We start from the raw sequence: 25,738 nt of genomic DNA, 5'->3' as shown, positions 1-25,738 counted from the left end.
CCCAGGTTCTCCACACTACTGGAGTCAAGCTATCCAGGCTGAATGAAGGCTGATAGCCAGAAACCGGTCCTTGGATGCTTGATTCCAGTCTGGGAAAGACATGGCTTGGTAGTTCGGACTGGACTGTTCCCATGAGGCACAGGGTCAGAGCTGATTTGCATATAGCCAGTGTCTAACCCAGGGTGGTGTGGAGTGCAAAAACACGATGGATTGAGGCCCAGATCCTTGTACTGGGGTGAACGTATGACATTGTTCTTCATTCTGTCCATCAACTGTGTTTTTTGCAATTTTCACCCTGAGTGCGCTGGGTATGCTCAGACGTGACCCCCAGGCTCTCCACACTACTGGAGTCAAGCTATCCAGGCTGAATGAAGGCTGATAGCCAGAAACCGGTCCTTGGATGCTTGATTGCGGTCTGGGAAAGACATGGCTTGGTAGTTCGGACTGGACTGTTCCCATGAGGCACAGGGTCAGAGCTGATTTGCATATAGCCAGTGTCTAACCCAGGGTGGCGTGGAGTGCAAAAAAACGATGGATTTAGGCCCAGATCCTTGTCCTGGGGTGAATGTATGACATTGTTCTACATTCTGTCCATCAACTGTGTTTTTTGCAATTTTCACCCCGAGTGGGCTGGGTATGCTCAGACGTGAGCCCCAGGCTCTCCACACCACTGGAGTCAAGCTATCCAGGCTGATGAAGGCTGATAGCCAGAAACCGGTCCTTGGATGCTTGATTCCGGTCTGGGAAAGACATGGCTTGGTAGTTCGGACTGGACTGTTCCCATGAGGCACAGGGTCAGAGCTGATTTGCATATAGCTAGTGTCTAACCCAGGGTGGTGTGGAGTGCAAAAAAACGATGGATTTAGGCCCAGATCCTTGTACTGGGGTGAATGTATGACATTGTTCTACATTCTGTCCATCAACTGTGTTTTTTGCAATTTTCACCCCGAGTGGGCTGGGTATGCTCAGACGTGAGCCCCAGGCTCTCCACACCACTGGAGTCAAGCTATCCAGGCTGAATGAAGGCTGATAGCCAGAAACCGGTCCTTGGATGCTTGATTCCGGTCTGGGAAAGACATGGCTTGGTAGTTCGGACTGGACTGTTCCCATGAGGCACAGGGTCAGAGCTGATTTGCATATAGCCAGTGTCTAACCCAGGGTGGTGTGGAGTGCAAAAAAACGATGGATTTAGGCCCAGATCCTTGTACTGGGGTGAATGTATGACATTGTTCTACATTTTGTCCATCAACTGTGTTTTTTGCAATTCTAATCACTTTCAACCACAAGACAGTAGAGCTTACCCTTCTTAAGCACTGCTAATTGGCTCAACAACGCAAGCAAATAGTGAAGAACTTTGAGGGTCTGAATGTTTATTTAATTGCTTAATATATACATCTACATGTTCAACTTGTAGAATACAGGGCCTGCACTAGGCTTACAAGGGTACAGCAAACTGCAGATGAATATCTTTTCTCAGGCATATAGTAGTTAAATAATGGATTTTATTACTGCCCCTATACTGGCGCCAAGAGACCTTTTGGTGAACATGCATTTTATAAAAACCTATAACATAACAATATACTGAATAATGATGGAAGTATCTGACTAACAGTTTAACTGTACCATCTCTTACGTTTTTCACTGAAGTTCTTACATGCCACATTTGTGTTTCCGTTATTTAAATGGGAACATTTGTTAACTATAACTAAGCTGAGATTTTAATAATGATAACATACCTCAGAAAGACTGGAAGCAAGTGACTGCTCAAAATGACTTCGGATAACATGTTAAATTAAAAATAGTATTTTTTGAATAAATAGTGCTTGTGAGATGGAAGATAGAACACACTCCTACTTGCTCTTCTGCCTGCTAGATCCATCTAGACAACACACAGGATGCTGTACCAGTGCGGACACCTAGAGATTGTACTTCCAGGTGTAATGTAAAAGAACAGAGCCCAAAATGCATTTTGGAAACAAGGGAATGCCCCATTCTAGCCAAAAATCTCACTGTGGGAGGAATATTTGCCAAAGTTGACTTGTTTGATTTGTGAACATATGGGATGCACTTGAACAGTTTTCCGATGGGATGATGCCAAACTATTACATTAACCTTGCCTTAAAACAAGGCGAGAGGCTTTGGGGATTGTATGGTCCTGATGAATGTATGAAAAAACAAGGACCCCCTGGCAATTAGAGTCTTCTAGGACACGGAAAAACAGTATGTGGGTATCTTCCTAGACAGTTTACAATGCGATAAACAATAAAAGAATGTGTAGATATATAGACCATTTCAAGCTAACAAGTACATGTACAGGAAATAGTTTTTATTTGAGATAGACACTTTATAAAAAAATTACATTTAAAAACGGATTAATGATCACACTTGTGTGCAAATCATACAATACATGAAAAATAGTCATACGTTAAAAAATACATAAATGCAATCAATCCAATAAAAAGTTGTGGCTGAGCTAGTATCTAATTTGACGCGCATTTCGGCGTGTGTGGACGCCTTCGTCAGGAAATTTTAATGTAGGCCACAATGTTCCTGGATCTGCAAGGACCTGTATGCTTAATCACCAGGGCTTCGAAGTGATGGAGAGTTCAATCGTGGAGATCAAGGTTGAAATTGGTTAATATGCTGCTTGACCAATATGAGTGGAAATACTTCAATGCGGGAGCAGCACTAGATGGGTTTATGCGGGTAAATGGATGGCTGGGATGTTGAGAAATAATGATGATCTTTATTATAGTATTATGATGTGATGGTGCCAGTGGTAAATGATAGCATGTGAACTTGATAAAACTGTTCAAGCGGCGCACCGATACTTCTTGAAGACAAGGATGATTGTCCGAAGTTCACCGGATGCTGTGCAAGTGATGCTGGTGGCGGCTCCTGTAGGCTCTCATGTGCCTTTGTAAAAATAGTCCTGATGAATGCCATTCACCAACCATCTGGCACAATGAATTGGTGGAAACATGTTAACTGGGAACATGAAGGTTAATAGTTTATCTTAATATGAAAATTTATTTGATTTTAACTTTACTGTCGAGAATAACAATACACTCTAAAGTGTACATAAAGGTAATTTGATAAATTCATGGTCCTACAACAGAGCAGCTCATAAAAGCAAGATTTATTTATCAAGAAACAATATCCATCAATTGTTTCATTTATTTCAGTCCACTGGAAAAAAATGTTTGACAACTTGCCCAGCTAGGGTCACACCTAATTATTATCTTTATTAAGCATGTCAACTGTCGGTGAGAGCCTTCCATTCCATTAAAGAAGAACCCTTGTAATAGCTAACCAGTTACACTATTATGCTTCTAAATTGTGACTTTCTCTGTGCGTTCCAGAATGCTAAAGCTGTTGATTTAGGAGTTGCATGCTAGTTAGAACCAGAATAACGAAGGGGCTCTGATTGGTCCTTGTGTGTGCCCTTTGTTCGATGCAACCACACCCCAATTCCCCGTATTAGTGAGATACCATTCTGTCCCTTTGAGCTGTAAGTTCTGTCGCCACTGTAAAATAATTCAATGACCAAATTTCACTATTTGAGTTTCTAGGTACTGGCAAAGCCTACCTCTAGATCTCATAAATCTTTGCCAGGAACAATGAGACACTCACTTTTTTCCTGTTACAATCTAATTTTAATTCCTCACAGATTGCATCAATAACATGGTGTCATTATTGTAATCTTCCTAGCAGCACAACCAAGTAGAGAACAGCATAAAAGGCAGTACTGTTTAGGGGAAGGACTCCCTTCCTCCATATCTTTTGTACCTAGCCCTTTCTGTGGGGTTAACCCCCATTTTTTGCCTTCTTTCTCCTATTTTTCTGAACATCTTTTTGTTGACTTTAGGTCACTAGGACACTAGGCATTTTACCACTGCTAACCAGTGCTAAAGTGCATATGTTCTCCCCGTAATCCAAGGTATGATAGGTTCACATCTGTTTGGCATATTTCATTTACCTGTAAGAACCTGGTAAAGTGGTATACTCTGCAACCTGGGCCTGTACATTAAATGCGACTAGTGGGCCTCCAGTACTGAATGTGCCACCCACAAACGTCGAATTTCTAACCTGTCTCATGCCTGGTACTGCAGGGCTTTCCTGCACAGTTTACTGCTACTTTGAATTGCTAATTAAAGCTATTTGCCAGGACTTACACTCCCCCTTTATTACACCTAGGTCACCACTAAGGTAGGCCCTAGTTAGCCCTATGTAACTGTTTGTCCTGGTAGTGACAAACAGCCTATTACCTTTTTTCACTGCTATGATGCCTACTTATCTCCTAGGCTAGCATTGGTAATTCACTTATATACTTTTAAGTAGTAATTCCTGATTATAAAGGAGTGGTGTTGCCATGTTTGGTATGTTTAGAATGGTAGATCCTTTGTGTTGGTAAAGGTGGACTTCACATTACTATTATAGATATGCCACTTTTAGTAGTGGGCATTTCCCTGTGCATATAAGTGTTTGTGGTTTTCAGACTGTCTGCAATACATGCTTGGGTTGGGTGACAGCTAAACTTTGTGCACACTTTCTAGATAGCCACAAACACAGGATGGGCTCGGTGTGACAAGGGATACATCTGCATTTATCTGCATACTGATAGTCTTCCTGGGCTGGGAGAGGTAGAGGCAGGCTCATGCTTAACATTGGTATAGGTTGTGTTCTGCCCTCTCACAAAGGGGTGATTTTTCCCCTAACTACTATCTGGAGCCATGGCTGGGCTAATGGAATTGATGCACAATTCTTATGGCTCTTTTGAAGTTGTCCCATTATCAAAATATTTTTGGGTGTAGGTATTGTGGCTCTGAACCCATGTTTATAAACACAGCATGTGTAACCAGAAGCTGCTGGATCTACAATCTGCACATTGCCAGGAGGACTGCTGTGCTGTCTGGAGGAACCACCTTTTCACCTGCTTGCTTTGTTGTGCTGGCCTGCTTGCTGCTGGGCTCCTGGAGAGACTGCCCCTCTGCAAACTTGACTTCCTGTACTGGCCTCCCTGCCTTCTGCTTCCTGTGTGCCCCCAAGTGTTCTCCGAGGGTTTGTTGGCTTGCTCTCTGGCATTTTAATCTCAGGGTAACAAAATATTGCAGTTGAGCATCTCTGCCATGGGACTCTCTCTAATGGGAGTAAAGCAGTGGTGGGCTAATCATGGAGCTGTGAATGGTTACCCCGTGGGCTGATTATTCCATCTTCAAGTCAAAGTGGGGAGCACCTCGTCTATCACTCAGTATGTGGCTTGAGGAGATACCCAGCACGATGCACTTTGTGGGATCAAGTATCAGTTGGGAAAACAAAATTGAGGCTGCACGATAAATGATGTGTTCCTGGTATATTCCCTGCCTCACAACTCGCCAGCAGTGCAGGCCAATTCCAAGGTGGCATTTATACCTGTTTTCAGGGCTACAAGAAGGCTCATGCTTATTTGATCCGGGTCCTGCCTTGCCCCCCCCAATGAAATCACTAGTCATTGCTGTGGAAGACCCCTTTTCCGGGATTCCGCCAGCATCTAATGGGCTTGTGGAACTCCCTTTTCAAGGAATTCCCAGCCAGAATGCTGCCGAGGAGCACTCTTTCTCTTCTTCCAGGCAGACGCCCAGGTCCGAAGTAACCTTGGAGTTGTCCGGGCTTTAAAAGGGCTGTGCTTGGCTTTGGCCACTTCACTGCACACTCACGGGCATCTGAATGTGGTCATCTGTAGTTTGTGTCTCCCCATTACTTGCAAAGTATTTTGTTAATGCCATTTTGGATCTTGTGTTATGTACACTATAGAAAACTATTTTTATATACCTCTGTGTGGGGTCTCTTCTAGTGTGTCATCATTTTGCTGCTGTGTGAGTGTGCTCCTCAAATGCTTTACACATTGCCTCTGATAATAAGCCTGCCTGCTCTGTGCCAAGCTACAAGTGGGTGAGCGGAGGTCATCTTGGTGTGTATATGACTTGCCCTGACTAAAGTGGTGGGTTCCGTCTGGTTTGGGTGCATACCCTAGCCAACCAGAAACCCCCTTTCTAACAATATCCTTACATAATGATGAACAGCTCAGAGTTCATGATCAGTTAGTGTACATGTAATGAAAGTTCCTAGTGTTGCTAATGTATTTCTTGTGTGATGTCACTTTGCTTTGTTGACTTGCCTGATTCTCTGTTTGGATATTTATTTCTGAGAACCTGTATTTCATTATTTACCATTTTCATGAAAGTGCTTCTGTTTTTATAAAAAATAACAATCTAGGCTATGCATTAAATATTTACTTCAATGTTGATAATTGTGTTATCCTGTAACAAGCCCCTCACTACACACTACTTCCTTTGAGCTAGGCCTTAGCTGCTTAGCTAGGTGATTCCTGAGTTAAAGATATTAGGAGGCAAGCTTTCCATGTCAGATTTTTCCTTTAACTGCAAGGTTTCCGGAAATGGCCTGACAACATTCGATTGTAGGCGGTTTTATACTGTGCACCATCTGTTGATCTACTGCTATGATTTGATGTGAAATTCGTGAACATCTTGTTAACCACCAGGATTATTAACCAGATAAAATTGCTGGTAATTGTCATAACTCACCCTCTCCTGAGATGGTGATTCGCACAGCTCCATTCCTGCCCACAGACCTGGGTTGGATATTTGTGATCCTAGCAATCTGCCCAGCTGCAAAGAGAAAACATTGGTAAATGTGATTTTCAGAAGTAACATCATACCAAGGAACTAGTATGATTGTACTAAACATGTAAATAACATTTACAGCTTGAAACAAATCTGAGAACTAGAAAGACAAAAACAGGTGGAAAACAATGCATGTTCCTGTCTATTTTAATGTAGACTCACCATGGAGCTTATTCTGCATCAACACTTTTGGACAATTCTGATTCAAAATTTAATAGCATTTTACTTATATATTACAGGCCCAGAAGTGCAAAAGATCATGTTTAAAGAAAGTTGATGTTCTTAGTAACCATGCCTTCATTTTGAATTGTAATGGATGTACCAATGAGTTACTCAGAAGATGATCATGCAGGAGGATTGCCAAATTTCCACCAATTAACATTAATGAGACAGTATTCTTTTTCCATAGCTCAACAAATCTACAAATGCAGGCCGGAGGCCTGCATGGGACAGCACGCCTCCAACCTGCTATTCACATCCATAGAACACAAGAGACAGGGGCTCAATTACAAATAAGGTTAGCATTCAAAGAATGGAATAGAGGGAGCCTGTGGTGGTCCCTTGAATCAGCATCCACTTCCCTTATGTTATGAGTGCCCAGATTAACAAGGTACAATCTGTCTCTCAGGGATGGCTTCTACTTTGCAAATGCAGACACTCCTATCACAGGAGGCAGTATCTGATTTCCGGGGGTTTTAGGTTTTGTAATTTCTGACGCTTTTTAAACATGTTAATATCTTATGACCTTAAGAAACCATTACTCACCCTTAACAATGTTTTTCAGTGATTTTTCTTTTGATGATATAGCACAGCCGATTTCCATGCATTTTTTTAAACCATTAAAAGCACTCTCTGCGCAACCAATTTTGTGCATGCCTTCATCCATGCATAGTGGGTTCGACCGATGGGCCTGAGAATAACCGACCATGAGGCTAATCCATGTGGCTTGCAAGCATGCCATTGCGTATATGGCGAAGCCCTGAGTTCAAACCAGTGTATGGCCAAATTCCTCTGTTTATGGCCCTGGCCATGCATAGTTGCGGTTGGACAAGAGGCTTTGCACATGGACAGACCATGGGTCCATGTCTCCCGCCAAACTCAATAGGGAACAACCCTTGCTACCCATGGCATTTAGTGAAATGGTAGTTGCAGCTTATGGCCTGCTGTGAACACTGTGACCACGCTAACTCTGTTAGTCTAGGTTCATTCCATGCTTGGTATCAGCTTTTCTTTATATTTAATAGAAAGTGCAAAGTTCTTAGGGCACATGCAAAAATGCTGATTTCATCATGACCATCAATTCTGCATTTTGACTTGTTATTATGTTAATGGGCACAGCCATTACAGTATAGCCCCATTCAGTGTAAGCTTATTATTAACAAAGAAGGATGCTTAAAGTCAACATGTGGTTCAAGCTGGCTTAGTCGGACAGTAGGTTGAGGGCTTGATTATGACTTTTAGCAGTGAAAGGATGGGTGGCTCACCACTGCCATGCCCCCGCACCGCCAAGAGTCACTGCCACCCGACTGTCAGAATGAAATTTAAAAGTGGTCTGGTGGGTAGGCGGTGTGGCAGTTCCCGCTGCGGTGACTCATTCAAAGTGGATCACTGACAGAATATCGACAGTCAAAATATCGACTTGCCAAAAAATTGAGGTAAAAATATAGAATGCCAGAATATCGACTTCCTATCTACAAACAGGTACGTACAAAAATATCGACTCCAAAATATCAATAGGAAAAAATATACACAGTCAAAATATTGAATTTTTTTAATATATCAAATGTAATTTTAAAGTAATATAATATTAAATATAATTAATTTAAACATACTTAAAATACTTAAATAAACTTAAAATTAATATTAATAAATAATTATTAAGCTTTAAAAAAATAAAAATAAAAGAATTTTAAAACACATATATATATATATATATATATATATATATATATATATATATATATATCAAAAGCTTATCCAAGAATCGATTTAGGTAAAAAAGGAATGTCCGGGCCAGCTTGTGCAGATTAACGAGCTTTTATTATAGCTCCACTCGACGCGTTTCGAGGAGATTTCCTCTTGTTCACGAGCCATATACATATACATATTATTAACAAAACATATACAATATTTTTTCCGTAGGATAGTGAGAGGGTTAAATTTACTATTCACACTCCAGAGAGTGCAACAGTAGGGAAAGCGTTGGATAGAGTAGGGATAAAAATTACTATTCCCACTCCAGTGAGTGCAACAGTAGGGAAAGCGTTGGATAGTGTAGGGGTAAAAATTACTATTCCAACTCCAGAGAGTGCAACAGTAGGGCAAGCAATGGATAGTGAGAGGGGAAAAACTACTATTACCACTCCAGAGAGAGCAAAAGTAGGGAAAGCATTGGATAGCGTATGGGTAAAAATTACTATTCCCACTCCAGAGAGTGCAACAGTAGAGGAAGCATAGGATAGCGTAGGGGTAAAAATAACTATTCACACTCTAGAGAGTGCAACAGTAGGGAAAGTGTTGGATAGCGTAGGAGTAAAAATTACTATTCCCACTCCAGTGAGTGTAACAGTAGGGAAAGCATTGGATAGCGTAGGGATAAAAATAACTATTCACACTCTAGAGAGTGCAACAGTAGGGAAAGTGTTGGATAGCGTAGGAGTAAAAATTACTATTCACACTCTAGAGAGTGCAACAGTAGGGAAAGCGTTGGATAGAGTAGGGATAAAAATTACTATTCCCACTCCAGTGAGTGCAACAGTAGGGAAAGCGTTGGATAGTGTAGGGGTAAAAATTACTATTCCAACTCCAGAGAGTGCAACAGTAGGGCAAGCAATGGATAGTGAGAGGGGAAAAACTACTATTACCACTCCAGAGAGAGCAAAAGTAGGGAAAGCATTGGATAGCGTATGGGTAAAAATTACTATTCCCACTCCAGAGAGTGCAACAGTAGAGGAAGCATAGGATAGCGTAGGGGTAAAAATAACTATTCACACTCTAGAGAGTGCAACAGTAGGGAAAGTGTTGGATAGCGTAGGAGTAAAAATTACTATTCCCACTCCAGTGAGTGTAACAGTAGGGAAAGCATTGGATAGCGTAGGGATAAAAATTACTATTCCTACTCCAGAGAGTGCAACAGTAGGGAAAGCGTTGGATAGCGTAAGGATAAAAATTACTATTCCCACTCCAGTGAGTGCAACAGTAGGGAAAGCGTTGGATAGCGTAGGGGTACCAATTACTACTCTAACTCCAGAGAGTGCATCAGTAGGGAAAGCGCTGGACAGCGTAGGGGTAAAAATTACTATTCCCACTCCAGTGAGTGCAACAGTAGGGAAAGTTTTGGATAGCGTAGGAGTAAAAATTACCATTCCCACTCCAATGAGTGCAACAGTAGGGAGAGCGGTGGATAGCGTAGAGATAAAAATTACTATTCCAACTCCAGTGAGTGCAACAGTAGGGAAAGCGTTGGATAGCGTAGAGATAACATTTACTATTACCACTCCAGTGAGTGCCACAGTAGGGAAAGCGTTGGATAGCGTAGGGGTAAAAATTACTATTCCAACTCCAGAGAGTGCAACAGTAGGTAAATCGTTGGATAACGTAGGGGTAAAAATTACTATTCCCACTCCAGTGAGTGCAACAGTACGGAAAGCGTTGGATAGCATAGGTGTAAACATTACTATTCCTACTCCAGAGAGTGCAACAGCAGGGAAAGCGTTGGATAGCATAGGGGTAAAAATTACTATTCCATCTCCAGAGAGTGCAACAGTAGGGAAAACGTTGGATAGCGTAGGGGTGAAAATTACTATTCCCACTCCAGTGAGTGCAACAGTAGGGAAAGGGTTGGATAGCGTAGGGGTAAAAATTACTATTCCCACTCCACTCCCACTTGCATCAACCAAGAGTGGCGCCCCCAGTGACGGAGTACCCATAAGGTTCCTCAAAGATATCACCCGCACCATAGTGCCCCAGCTGACCGCCCTCATCAACATCTCGTTAGCCCAAGGAGAAGTCCCTCTAAGCTGGAAGGAGGCAGTCGTAAAAGGGCTTCTCAAGAAACCATCGCTAGACCCTGCGGATCTATCTAATTATAGACCAATCTCTCTTCTCCCCTGGATAGGTAAGGTCGCCGAGAAACTGGCGAATAAAAAGCTGTCACATTTCCTGGAAACCAACCACCTCCTCAAGAACTCACAGACGGGCTTTCGACCAGGTCAGGGCACTGACACCGCTCTCCTCGCAGCAGTAGAGAAGACCAGAGAAATTCTCGATACAGGAGGATCAGTGGCAGTGGTCCTCCTGGACCTGAGTGCGGCCTTCGACACTGTCAGCCACCAGGTCTTATCCCAACGCCTAGAAAACATCGGAGTGAAAGACACAGCGCTGAAATGGCTCACGTCCTTTCTTTCCCAACGCTCCTTCCAAGTCTGGGAAGGTGAAAGTCGCTCCCCCTCCATCCCCCTCCGGTGTGGTGTGCCACAGGGCTCATCACTAAGCCCCACGTTGTTTAACGTGTACATGGCCCCACTGGAGGAGTCTCCCCATTTGGAGTCACCATCGTCAGTTATGCTGACGACACTCAGCTGGTGGTAACTCTCTCCCACCCCAAGCTAGAGCCCTCCAATCTCCATGATTGCCTCTCCAATATCCATCAATGGATGAGCGACTCAGCCCTAAAATTAAATGGGTCAAAAACGGAGATCCTGCTCCAAGGGCACAAAACTCTGAATCTTCCCCCAAACATCTGGCCCGCCTGTATGGGTGAACCCCCTACCCCCAAGACGGAAGTTAAGAGTCTGGGAGTATGGTTAGAGAAAGATCTCACCTTCAGAACACAGGCAAGAAAAACGGCCGGCATTTGCTATGGCTTACTCAGATCATGCAGAAAGGTGCTCTCCCTACTCCCATTCCAGTCCCGACTACTGCTGATCCAAGGCCTAATTGTGTCCAGGCTGGACTACAGCAATGCCATTTACCTGGGAGCACCGGAATCCACTCTCCAAATATTGCAAAAAACCCAGAATGCCGCAGCCCGACTGCTTACGAATACTCCAGCCAGAACATCAGCCAAACCTGCACTGAGGAAACTACACTGGCTCCCGATCAGGGAAAGAGTAATATTCAAGGCCCTTTGCCTGGCCCACAAGGTACTGCACAACGCAGGTCCACCAATCCTCAACAACTGGATCACACCCTACAGACCTACGAGAGCGCTTCGGTCAGACTATGGAAACCTTATCATGGTTCCCAGGGTGAAGAAGGCCCGCGCAGGTGGCCGCCGCTTCTCAGTCAATACAGCGAAAAAATGGAACGCGCTCCCCCTGAGTCTCAGATCTGAACCAAACCTCCTGCGATTCAGGAAGTCTCTCAAAACCCTCCTCTTCCCTTAAATCTTCGACATCCCCTACTTTCAGCCATCAGGAGCTTGAGGTTTAGCGCTGGGACACTCTTGGGTGACTACTCGCTCTATAAAAACCTAAAATAAATAAATAAATAAATACAGTGAGTGCAATAGTAGGGAAAGTAAATACTTCATATATAAATATAAATAACATAAATATTAATACCAATTTCAAAATAATTAAAATATTTTACAATTTTATAAATTATATTATTTAATCAATTAAAATTACAAATAAAAATTAACTAATATTAAAAATTACCTACCAATACTAATTATTTACCAATTACCAATAAATTAACTTTCAATATAAAAATAAATAAAAATTAGACACAAAAAAGTATTTAGAAAATATAATTACTTACAATTAAATTACCTCCCAAGCTATTCCCCTATAAACCCACAACCCACTACAGAAAATAATGTAATAAAAGTAAGTTAGTTTTCAATTAATCAATTAAAATAAATTACAAATTATATTTTAATTTAATTACCAATTAATAATTAATTAACACATAATTCTAAATAAATAACAATAAATAAAATAACATATTTAATTAATTATAATTAAATTACTTCCCACCCTATTCGCCTATACCCCTATAAACCCACAACCCGCTACAGGAAATATATTACTAAAATTAACATATTCATCAATTAATCAATTAAAATTAATTACCAATTATATTTTAATTAATTACCATTTAATAATTAATTAACAATTAATTCTAAATAAATATAAATAAATAAAATAACATATTTCATTAATTATAATGAAATTACCTCCCACCCTATTCCCCTATAAACCCACAACCCGCTACAGAATTATATTACACAAAAAATAAAAATTAATATCAAATTACCTTAAATTCGATATTTTTGTTGTCTATATTATGTCTAGTCGATATTATGTCCATTCTATATTTTTAATTCGATATTATGTCCATTCTATTCGATAGTAAAATTTTCAAGTCGATATTTTGGTAGTCTATATTATGTCTAGTCGATATTATGTCCATTCTATATTTTTTACTCAATATTATGTGTAGTCGATATTAAAAACTCGATATTTTTACTCTATACCTTTCAAAGTTGTAGTGCCTTTGAAAAAGGCACCGCAATGGGAATGTCAAACAAGGTTCCTAAACAGCATGGACTTGAAAGTCCATGCCATGCCGGAACAAGGGTGCATGAACACAGGGGGACACTTGATGTACCCCCATTGTGTGCATCCAAATGCAGAGCAGGCACAGGGGACCCATGTTTCTTCTCTGCCATGGTGTTCATGAAGTAAGAACTTTCATGATACCAGCAGAGAGGAAACTTGTAATATGCTTAGCGGAACAAGGCAGTCCCGCCAAGCATATTGTGGCCTCAGGACTGCCGCGCCACCTCCAGGGAATGGCGTTTTCCTGGCGGCAGCTGTGATCCCATGACAGTCTGTCCGCCCCAGTCAGTATGGGGTGATCGACTGCCGGTGTGGGAGTGGCTGGACCACCACCCATCCTCGAGTCGGGCGGTCCTTGGACCTCCAGACTTGTAATTGGTCCCTTAGTGCCTCTAAACCCTGTTTTATTTTGGGAATATGAGATAAAAACAGTGGTCAAACCGTTCCTAGAGGCCGTTAGATGTTCCAAAGATTATACATGGGTTCCGCTTTCAAAATGTTGATATAAAATTCACAGCTTACGCCGATGATATCCTTCTCTTTATTTCCAACCCAAATGTTTCCCTACCTGCCTTTTTTTCTTTGTTAAATACTTACTCTAGTGTTTCAGGTTATACATTGAATGTTGACAAATCAGAAATCCTACCTCTAAATAAATTCTGTCTCCACTCTATGTTGTGGAGAAGTGTGGCTCAATGGTTAGAGCGGCAGACCTTGATGCAGAACGCTGGCCAGGGACCAGGGTTCGATTCCCGCCTCGGCGGGATCGGGCTTAAATTCCTCTGACTGGATATTCTCGCCTCAGTGCTGAATCTAAGCATGGGCCCCACGCTGCAACTCTGGGCAATAGCTTGCTTAGTCTCCACAACGGCCCCTGATGCACAAGGGATGCCTGGTTTCACCATGGGATGCCCAGGAGTGGACACCTCACAAGGAAAAGCCAGGAGGGGTTCCCTTGTGGTAGGAGTACAAGCGCCGGGATGCCTCCGGGTTACTGTTCGCGCTATACAAATACAACACATTTACATTTACTGCTTCTGGCATCGAATGGACCCCTTCTCATATTAAATGTCTTGGTATTTTATATCGTAATAATCTTAGAGACTTCATTAAACTCAATCACACTGACATTCGTAAAAAAAATTACGGCCCTTACTGATAGTTGGTCTCCTCTTTTTCTTTCATGGTGTGGCAGATTAGCTATGATAAAAATAATGCTTCTTCCCATTATTAATTTTTACCTTTCCATGCTTTCTATTTCTCTTCCCAACACCTTCTTTTGCACTATCAATAGTTTGCTCATCAAATTTCTTTGGAATAATCGTAACCCTTGAATCTCACTGGCCCGTCTCCAACTCCCTAAACACTTAGGAGATGTAAACTTTCCTAATCTCAGACGGTATCATTCTGCTTTCTCCTTGTAACAAATTTGGACTTTTTTGTCCGATTCTAACGCATTACCATGCACAGCGTGGAGTGCCTTAGAACAGGCCCAATGTTCCCCTTTTACTCTTCTCTCAGCTATCCAAGTTACCTTACCTCCGAAACGTATGTCCTTTGGTTCACTCTAAGGCTTTAGTTCTTTCCTCACTTGCTGCCCACTTCCCCTCCACTGCCTGCTCTTTGAAAATCCCTCTTTGGTATAACAAAAACTTGAAGACTAATAATCGCGCCTTATTTTGGAAGGAATGGATTGGTAAAGGTATCCTCACCCCCCAACAGTTGATGAAAGACAACACTTTCTTACCCTTCTCTGAGCTTCAATCTCTTTATGACATCTCCCCATACGACTCCTCTCACTATAGTATTCTCAGAGATGCTCTCACCTGTTATTACTACCCTACAAATCCTAACTCTAGTTCTACCTCTTCTCCCGTTCACTCATCTCCTTCTCCTACACCCATTGATTTCTCTACCCAATTTAAAGAAGCTTCCATCTATAGGCTGATATCCCATCCCCCTTTAACTAGAATTAAGTCCTCTTTGGAACTCCTTTGGGAAAAGGACTTAGGTCTTATTCTTCCTGTAGATACCTGGGATCTCCTTTGGTATAAGATTCACACTACTTCCCGCTCAGCCAGCACAACACAGACCGTATACTATTTTTATAACAGTGACCTTCATAGATTTCATTTGCTTGATTCTCCCAAATGCTGGTCCTGCCCCCATGGTCGGGAGATCCACTTCATATGTTCTTCCAATGTCCTCTAATAGACACCTTATGGTCTAAAATCTGGTCTAAATTAAATGACATTCTTTTGTCAGACATCCCTTTTCATATTAACCATGTCTACCTTAGCAATCTCTCCCCTGTATTTCATAATCACAAAGATGTTGGCAATTTTATCAATCTATTTTTAGCTATTACTTTTCAGATTATTGCCTCTAGTTGGAAGGACACTCCAAAAATGTCCTTCCAAGCTTGGTGGTGTCATCATCACAGAATGGACAGAGCATACGCCACTTCCACTTCTTTGATGATTAAAACAGACTTACTATGGTTACCTTTAACACATTTTTTATCTAGATAGTTAATCTAACTTTTATTGTTATATTTCTTATAATGTTATCTGGTGTACTTTCAATTTGGTTCTCCATATGCTTAATTTTTCTGCATCACTTTCAGGACTCCTTTCTTTTCTTCCTTTTCTCCTTCTTCTTCCTTTCTTTTCTCCTCTTTCTTTTCTTTTTCTTTCCTTTTTTCACAAAAACTCTTCTAAAATGCATTTTTACTTAGTACAGTTATATTTCACAATGATATTGACTAATACTGTTTTTCATCTATGATGCAAGTTCTTATGCCTTCTGCTTTTTCTTACTTTTGTAATGATGTTTTACATTGTTTTTTTCTCAATAAAGCATTTTAAACAGAATAATCAGTGGTCAAATGGTATAAAAATATGGATGGGCATATCTCATGAAATTCTGTACACCCCAATCATGCAAAAGTACCTGAGAATTCTGCAATATCATGCAGAATTATAGAAGAAGTGTATTTCTGCATTTAGCACAATTTTACTATGCCTCCGTGCATCTAAAATGGATGTGAGGACTAATGTGCACTAAATGCATAAGGCCAGGATTAGTGCGTGTTGGCAGCTGCTTGCACTGTCTAAATGTGTACTTGTGGTAGGATTTTCCCACAACTGGCTATTTAATACTTTGGCTGAGGTTTAGCATACTGCCTACAAACAGCTTTAGGGTGTTAGGATGTACATGCCTGACTGTTTAAAAAAAAAAACTTTGGTTACCATCCAAATGATATGCAGTGGATTGTAGTAAGTATTTTTATCCACATATCCACGTTTCTTAGTGCTTTTTCTTGAGTTGGTTATTAATAAACTAAATAATGTTTGGACTGCTACTGTCTCCCTGAACTTATCTAGAGGGACTGATAGCAACCTGGAAATCCTGCCTGCACAGTATGGCTCAAGGGTTTCTGTTAGGACTGCATTCCAACTGGCTTACGAATAAAATGTTAATGCAAAGAACTAAGTCCCTGCATCAGAGCGTTAGAAATCCAATCCCTACGGCTCTCCCCTCAGATTGTGTATCAGTCTAGACCCTGTGGCAAACCTTCTGTATGGCCTGACCCCGCTGCACATATCCATTAACCACACACAACCAGAGATGGCAATAGGACCTGTGCAAAATATTCTTCAGCCAGCCCCGTCACTTAATCTACTCTGTAGCCAACACCCACTACACATGTGATCACTTTAACACACAACATAACATAGATTTTAAAGCACACATTCCCCTGTGGGCATCTTGGCACTAAATAACAGATGTTTATTGTTACCCAACTCATTGGTACTCACTTTATTGACCTCCGATGGATGAAAGGCTGAGTTTACCCACTAGGAATTAAAACGGTAACCATGAGGTCGAGCACAGGCCCCTGTAGCAGATGCATTAGTCCACTATGCCACCAGACCTGGCTGTAGGCCATTGCATTCCATGCATATAGGCTCTGCAGTCAAATAAGGAAGGCACTAACCACCAATGTTCACTCCTGCATCCAGTGCAGCCGATCTCTCTCTGTTCACAGGCTTTGGCCAAGCACAGCATATTTTTGGCATAGGACCAGTGATAAAACCCATCTGAAGCCAACCCCCTTGAATGGGTCACAAATTAACAGACCACATGTAGAAATGTTACTTTCTAAGTAACATATTGAGGTCCACCTATCATCTTTTCCTAATGCATTGAGCTCAAATACTACTGAACAGATTTACACAACAACATTAAAAGGCTCTATTCTAAGTAAGATTCTGGTTTTCAAGCTGTCGTTGGTTCATTTATTTGCAGCTGTTTTCTGCATTGATGAGCAACTATTCCTATGGGAGGATGAATGGAAAGTACAACTTTTATTCATCTCTCCATAATTCTGTTGCACGAGATTGATCTGCATGAAATGTGACATAATAAAATGTGTTTGGGTCCTACATACCATGAAATACATTTGGGCAAGCAAGCGTCCCGAAGATCTCTAACCTTGACAATTGTGAATGATTCATTTAAAAGTAATGTGTCAGTGAGATTTTTACAGAACGAGATACACAGGTATTTAAGGTATTTAAGTCCTGAGTCACCTAAGTGGGAAGGGAGGCATAGTGGATTTAAAGGAAATACCTCTGTTTTGTCCTTATTTAAGGTATATCCAAAGACCTCCGAGAACATATGGGTAATATTGTGGATTTAAGGGATTGTCACTTCCACAACTTCTGAAAAAATAAGGATGTCATTCATGTATGCTGCTGTTTTATATACATTGTCCTCAAATGAGAGACACTTGATTCCTGTAACTGCATTAAGTAATTTAAGTAAGGGAACCACAATAAGTAAATGGAGTACGTTGTCTTGTACCTTGGTGTAAATCAAAATATGAAGAGGTGGATTAATCCTAATGCTTGCTTTGGAATTCGCGTAGTGCGCTAGAACAATATTTATGAAAGAGTCACCCAAGTTATAAGATTCAAGGACCACATGTAGAAAAGGCCAAGACACGTAGTCAAACTCCTTTTCAGTGTCAAGAACAATCGTGGCAGTCAGCAGTAAGGAATGATCAGCTTTTTTTATGACAGAATGTGCAAATGTTATCTCTCAAAGGTGCCCTTTGACAAAACCCATTTGGACGCTATAGAGACGTTTGGATACACAACTTTTTAGGCCATTGGCTAGGATTTTTGCAAAATTTGTAGCTTCAATATTTATGAGCGAAATGGGCCAAAAAATGTTGGTCCAAATGATCCTTGGTCTCTTTGGGGATTGACCACTATAGTGGCCTCAGCGGCCATGCCAGAAACCTTACAGAGCAAAGTGATCACATGTCTTTTTGATGTGCTTGATGTTCAAAGATGTAAAAGTTCTATAACAAGCAGTTGGGAAGCCATCAGAACTGGGACCCTTCCCTGAACAGATGGCCTTTATTGCTTTAACAATCTCCTCTATTTCTATTGGTTTGTTCAAGAGTGCCCTTTCTTCTTCAGAGACTTAATTCTCAGGGAGGGGTCTTAAGACCAAAACTTAAGTTTAACTGAGACAAAATCCTAACTTTATGAATTTCGGTATTCACAAAGGTCATTTAGGAGTAGTAAAATTAGGAATCCTAACTTTACTACTCCTAAATGCCTTTTGTAAATACCTTAAGTAGTACAGTTAGGATTTTGTTACAGATTACTTTTGTGAATCGGGCCCAGAGTGTCTAAACAATCCTCTGTTAATTACACTGTTTTTACTGGACATACATTTAATGATTTGCCATCTTTTAGCACATTTAAATGCATCCCATGATATTATCGGGGATTTGACAGAATTGTAGTAAGGCATATAGGTTCATTGTCGACAATTGCTAAATTAGCATGAGCTTCACTTCCATGAACCTGCTTTTGCGCACAACACTGAAAGCATCTATTTAGCAATACTTACTTGTGCTCCTTTCACACATGAGAACTGTCTGCTTTGCAGGTTCTTTGCTGTGCTCTGAGGTTTGGTCTGCACATGATGTTCAAGGTGAAACAAAAATGCCCCTTGTTATTCTGTTCTGATCTGTTTCTCGCACCTAGACTCAACAGGCTTCCCACAGCTGCACTTTAACCCCTTCCATGCTCATGACGGAACGGTTCCGTCATGAGCATCGGTCGAGCTGTGCTTATGACGGAACCGTTCCGCCATGACCATGCCCGTTTTCATTAGGGCTCAGAACCGGGGGGGAATCGGGGCCGCACAGAAGGGGTTAATATTGCAAGCACAAGCTATTTTTACACACACGGAGAGACACCTTTCCAGAGAGAAGACCTGTGTTTGTCCTGCGATGTGAACATTGAATCTAGGCCATGAGGTATGGGGGTCTGCTGACAAAGCCCAGATGTCTCCTATTTTTTAATAAACTATCTCTTGTCACGAGGAGGATGGTTAGGTCATTTCGGCCTTTTCCATTGTCTTCTCTAACATGATCTTCCCGTTTGTATTCTATGGAATTGTAACTATTTTGTGTTTATGTATTTTGGTGCTAGTGTTGGCTCGTGTACTGCACCATAGACCGCTTTAGTTGAAATAAACATTTTAAACTATACTGCATCTCTGATTGCTTGCATTGTGGACAAGTCTGAGTGGCTAAGCGAAAGAGTGTCTGGCTCTTGCGATTCCCAAGCTAGAGTTCCGTGTTCTGGGTTGTCTAATCATTGGTAGCTTTTCTGTAGATAGAGAACAAATGAGACACTATAAATAGTCGGTAGGGGATTTTGGGTACGGATGTGTATATGCAGAATCCCCGCAACAGAATGTATGTTTTCTCTAAAGAAAAGGTCACTTTCATTGTAAGGTTTGCAATGTCAGCTTCATTTTCTAGGATTTTATTGTTTAGGAGCCAGGTTTAACTCCCACCTTTATCAGTAAGACGAAGAATGGACATTGAAATTGCAGCATGATCAGAGATAGCAATTGGATTAATTTTAGTATCCAAAGTGGATTTTAGAAGTGAGGCATTTACAAGGAGACAATCAGTATGGGAGAAGCTGGAGCGAGGGTAGGAGAACAATGTTAAGTCACTACCCTTAGGGTTGTGTAATCTACAGACATCTAGGAGGTGATCTGAGGAACATAGGTTAAGCAACTGTTTATGTGACCTGGAATTCTCTTCCATTGGAATGCTGAATGCTGATTCAAAATGGGATTCGATGTGAGGTTGAAATCTCCCCCTACTATTGTTTTGAAGCCTTGAGGGATGTCTGCTAATTTTTTATTAAGTGTACGCCAGAGACTAGATTTATCTTCCATATAGGTACCCCAATATAGGCTCAGGTGGTCACTTAACCTCACCTCTATATTCTCCCCTACCATTACAGTACATAACGGTTCTTAGGACTGACCTTTTACCTTGTTACGAAAGCTCATTTATTATTCTGAGGATTCTTGGAATCACAGCAGGACAACAGGCCTATCATCCCCTTAAAAATAACTATGTCTAAAGTCATTCCTTCCTTCATCCAAGTCCAACATGACACAGCAAGGTATATTACCAGTTGGCACCACTTTTGGTATATATACACCATATCTTACTGGGATAGAGAGAGAAGAAAAGGGACTTCCATGCTGATACACTGACTCGAGATGCTGAGGTTCCTGCATGGGGACACTCCAGCTCGCAGTGGTCTGACATCCCTTGTGGGGTGTCTAGCTCGAGAGCAAGATGGGGTCCCACAGTCTCTCACTTCAAGTAATGGGGTTGACGTTGTCCTAGAGGCATTCTTGGCTCCCCAATTACATACATGCTAGGTACACTTAGGAACATCTAGTTCGGATTGCATCATAGGTGTACGCATTCTACTGTCATGTATTTCATTTACTTGCCTGTATTCTTTGTTTTAACACAATGGTAGAAATCTACCTTCCTTTTACTCTGTTAGTGCGTATAATCATTTATATCTGTCACTGTCTAATGGTTGTTTCAGCACATGTATTTTACACTAGAATGACATTGGTTTAATATATGCTTATTGGAAAATGTCCCCACGTTTATTTTGAGAATATCTCTTAATCAAAGTGAGCATGAGTGACTGAGCGAAAAGTACTGTACTGTTTCCACGATCCCTGATGGAACAGAGTTATCATGTTCGATAGTTGCCAGGAACTATTCTCTCCTTGGTAAGAGGGATTTATTGTGGCACTGTGAGCTAACTGGTATAGAGGCTAACATACCCAGTAGGGGTGTCTGGAATCGGTCTAACACTAATCCTATGGTGTATGTTGTCTAAATGTCCAAATCTTGTATAGGTTTATAGGAACTACACAACACTAGTGTACTCTACCTTGGGAACATAAATATTCATAACGTACAGGTCATCAGCCCTAGTAAGTAGCCATCTCCCACTGCTGTCGTGCTCTATTGTGATTATGGTTATGCCAGATTTCTTGGATAGATGAGTAACACCTCCATTTCTCTTCCTGTCTGCTTCAGAGCATGTCACGTCATGAACCCACCCTTTCCTCATTAGCAGTGCCTCCTTGAAGCCAATATTGATTTCTTGGAGGAGTATTAAGTCACCCGCAAGCTCCTTGCAACAGTCTAAGATTTTGGTTCTTTTAACAGGGTGGTTCAACCCCTTGGTGTTCAGAGAAACAAGATTCATAGAGGACAATGGAAGTATTTATGGGTTGCTGATGTACATCTTGATGTCGGGGACTCTAAAAAAGTCTTTGGCAATTGTGGGTAGCACTGGGAAGGGACAGATATCCCACTAGAAAAGGGTTCAGAGGAAAAGGACGGGAGAGAAAAACAACTTTGGGGGGGCCCCATGAGGTCTGGAGACTCCCAGAGGTGTGTCATGGCCCCTTCCCACCAGGGGCTGTCTATAAGTGAGAAGGTGCATGCATAAAATAATGGTCAGAATGTGGGAGAAGTGGTTGAGACCGATAGAGAAGACCTGGTGGGACTTAAGCTATGCAGAGGATGGTAATTAACAAAAAATATAGAGTAAATTATCTATGTACATGGTACCCAAACCTTAAACAAAATAATTACAGTTGTGCATAGAGGAACATCAGACAAGCATGATCTGTTCCAATCTGAAGTCCATGTGAATGTTAAGCGCAAATCAAATTCAGCACACATCGGAGACATCTTGGAGCTGAGAATATATTGCAGAAAACATAATATCTGACAATAAATCATACCAACAGTAGGATAGTCATGGAAAACAAAAAGAATATTAATAAGTTAGACATTAGGCATATTTTTGACACCTGTGCATGTATCCCAAAATGTTAACCATCTCCTGTGATATGACTGCATTTCTGATGATTAGACAGAACAAGACAGTATGTAATTTTGTCAAAGGTAAATAGATGGATATGATATTAATTAGAAGCGTTACAGAGACTGTCTATTTCCTAGGTAAGGAGGAAGTTGTGAGTCTCTCTCCAACCCAAGAGCTGTCTGCACCGATATGTAAATATCAGACCTTTAGCTCTACCGTATAGTAGGGGTGACCTGTTACAACTGTACTATAGTAGTGAGGAATACTTGAGCTAACGATGCTAGGGCATGAGATGAGGCTAATACACTCCAAAATGTAACAACATAAAGAAAAGGAGTCGATATTTTATCAAAGACGGCATTATACATCCAGTCAGCTAGGCAGCATAACTACTCTTTCCTAGGATTCTGTAACAGACACAGTTAAATGTACAGATAGCACATGTCACAATTTAATATAAACAGTAAAAACTCAAAGGGAGACACCCACGACATAACACATCTCCCTTCTCAATAAACATAAAAGGAGAAGGAAGTAGAAATAAATAATTTAAACTACATAAAAGAAATTCTTATGATCAAAAGCTATAAACATATTAATAAGAACAAATATTATGCGCATTCATAAAAGTATTTAGTCCTCCACCTAGAGCTTGCTTCATTTTTAATCCTGGACACAACAGACGCATCTTGCCTAGTCCTGAGAAACTGTGACTGTGTTCTTAGACCAAACCTTACTGTCCTTTGTGACTACACTGCTATGATTTACTCTGACCACCGGTAATGGCTTACAAAACTTGGGAACCCCTTTTTCCAACTTTCCTGGTTTATGAATCCTGACCCAATAACCTACCACACAATCAATTTCTTTGACTTGGCATCATAAGCACATTTAAACTTGCCCTGTGTCTACATCCCCCTTGTCTTCAGTATCATTTTTTCTATACTGCCTCTTCTTAAACCACCATTGGCACAATTTGGAAACAGGCTCCATCCCTTTAAGCAATTTAAAAGGACTAACTATGGTGGTAATGTGAGGTGTAAAGTGTTACAACCATAACATTTCCCTTAATTAGTCCTTTCATGCTACAATGCTGCCAAACCCACGGGTCCACACAATATCTTCCTTCAAAATGCGGTTGAATCTCTCAACCTGACTGTTGCCTTGAGGCTCAATTAAACCAGTGGTGAAATGGTAAATGTTGAAAACTAAAGGAACCTCTCTATCTCCGCAGATCTCAACTGCACCCCGTTATCCATAATAATGACTTAGGATAACCTTCTCTATCAAACAATTCTTTCAAAAACTCAATAACACATTCAGTGGTTACCTGTGGTACAAACCTATCTTCTGGCCACTTAGAATGATAGTCAACCATAACCGTGGCATACTTACAAACGTGTGGCAAAAAAGAACCAGAAATGTCAAGTCCAAACTTTTGCCACTGACATTCTGGCCACTCAACCAGAACTAAGGGTGCAGGGACTACCTTCAACATTTTCTTGCTATTGGCACATATATTACATTCTCTAACAACTCTGTCAACTACCCTATCAAGACCTGGCACCAAAACACTGTTCTTACCAATTTCTTCATGGATGACATACCAAAATGCACCTCATGTACCACAGATAAAATATAATCTCTCAAACGTCAGGAGTTATGCACTTCCTTTCCTTAAATAACATGTACTCCTCAACCTTCAAATCATCCAAAACTTTTCAACATGGGGAAAATCAGCTGAAATTTCCCTGCACTGATCCCAACATTCTCTGACATACCCCACAACCTTTCCCAATATCGAATCCCTTTCCTTGGCATCTTTCCCTATCTCCTCAGTGATACCACCATCACATCTGCTACACAAACTGAGACTTCAGTCTCACCACCTGTACTCCTGTCCACATTCGCAGTAGAAGGCAGCCTGGAAAAACTGTCTGCCGTGACATTTTTCTTACCTGGCACATATGCAACATCAAAATTGTACTTTTGAAACCTGGACATTAGACATGCAATTCTGGCCATGACATTGTACTCCTCCAACCCCAGGGGATATTATTCCAGTTAAAGCCCATACACTTGCCAACAATTCCCTGTCTATCACAGACTAGCGTCTCTCCATATAATTGAGAGTGCGGGAGGCAAAAGCTATGTCCCACTCTTTCTTACCACTATGATGTAACAAAACACTTCCCACTCCATAAAGACTTGCGTCCACTGTGATGATACAGTTCTTATTCAGCCAGAAAGGTTTTAAAGTTGGTGCTACATTAATTTCTGTTTTAACCTGATCAAACACCTGTTGTTGTCTTCCATTCCACACAACTACTGTGTTCTTCCTAGAGAGTTCTCTCAATGGATCCATCTTGGTGGCAAAGTCCTTGATGAATTTACTGTAGTTCACACATACCTGAGAATGACATTAAACTTTCGTTAATGTCAGGCGCCGGTGCCTTCATGATGGCATCAATCAGAGCTTTATTTGGTATCACTCCTTCCTTCGAAAACGTGTGCCCCAGATACTCTACTTTCTCTTGAAAATTTTTGCATTTGCTAACTTCGGGGGACAGACCATGTTCAACCTGGAAGCACTTGACAAACACTTCCATACCACCAAAAACATGAAACTTAGCTCTTTGAATTATGGATGCAGCTGATGAAAGGCCAAACAACATCCTTTTGAACTGGTGGATGAAAATGCAGTTAAATACTTTGAGTCGTCAGTGAGCTCTATTTGTTGGTATGACTACATAGATCTAGTTTGGAGAAAACAGTGCCCCTCAACATACTTACAACTTTATTAATGTTAGGAAGAGGCTGACAGTCCACAACAATGTTGCTATTGAGTTCTCTAAGGTCAATGCACAACCTCAAAGATGTATCTGCCTTATGTGCCAAAACAATGTAGGACACCCACTCAGAAGATTCCACCTCTTCAATCAACTTCCCCATCAGCATCTCATTAAAAAAACGTTACTTTTTTCCCCACATTAATCAGTACATTTCTTAATTTTTGCTTAATATGTTGTGCACTTTGTTTTAGCCTAATACGGTGAGTATACCCCCTTAGCTTACCCAACTTTTCAGTAAAAATGTCAGGGAACTGTGACACTACCCATGCAGCCTCAACTTACTCACCCACAACCTAAACAGGTTCCTTGCTGCGGGGATTAAGAATGATGCCCAGTTTTCACTGATCTCTCAATCCACGTACATTTACATACTTTTT

General features: G+C 41.1%; 1 protein-coding gene across 1 annotated transcript in view; it reads right to left on the bottom strand.

Annotated features, from left to right (window-relative positions):
• Positions 1-25,118, bottom strand: part of LOC147724582 (fibrocystin-L-like) — a 2,246,326-nt gene extending 2,221,208 nt beyond the window's left edge. The window contains exons 1-2 of the mRNA XM_086918063.1: positions 24,920-25,118; positions 6,585-6,668 (exon numbers count right to left, since the gene is read on the bottom strand). Of these exons, the coding sequence (XP_086774189.1) occupies positions 6,585-6,668; positions 24,920-25,118 (283 nt within the window). The remainder of the gene's footprint in view (positions 1-6,584; positions 6,669-24,919) is intronic.
• Positions 25,119-25,738: the final 620 nt, after the last annotated feature.

Source organism: Lissotriton vulgaris, chromosome 4_1 (genome assembly GCF_964263255.1).
Source record: "Lissotriton vulgaris chromosome 4_1, aLisVul1.2, whole genome shotgun sequence".
Taxonomy (NCBI): Eukaryota; Metazoa; Chordata; class Amphibia; order Caudata; family Salamandridae; genus Lissotriton; species Lissotriton vulgaris.
The sequence above is the reverse complement of the archived record's forward strand: the minus strand, read 5'-3'. Positions and strand labels throughout refer to the sequence as shown.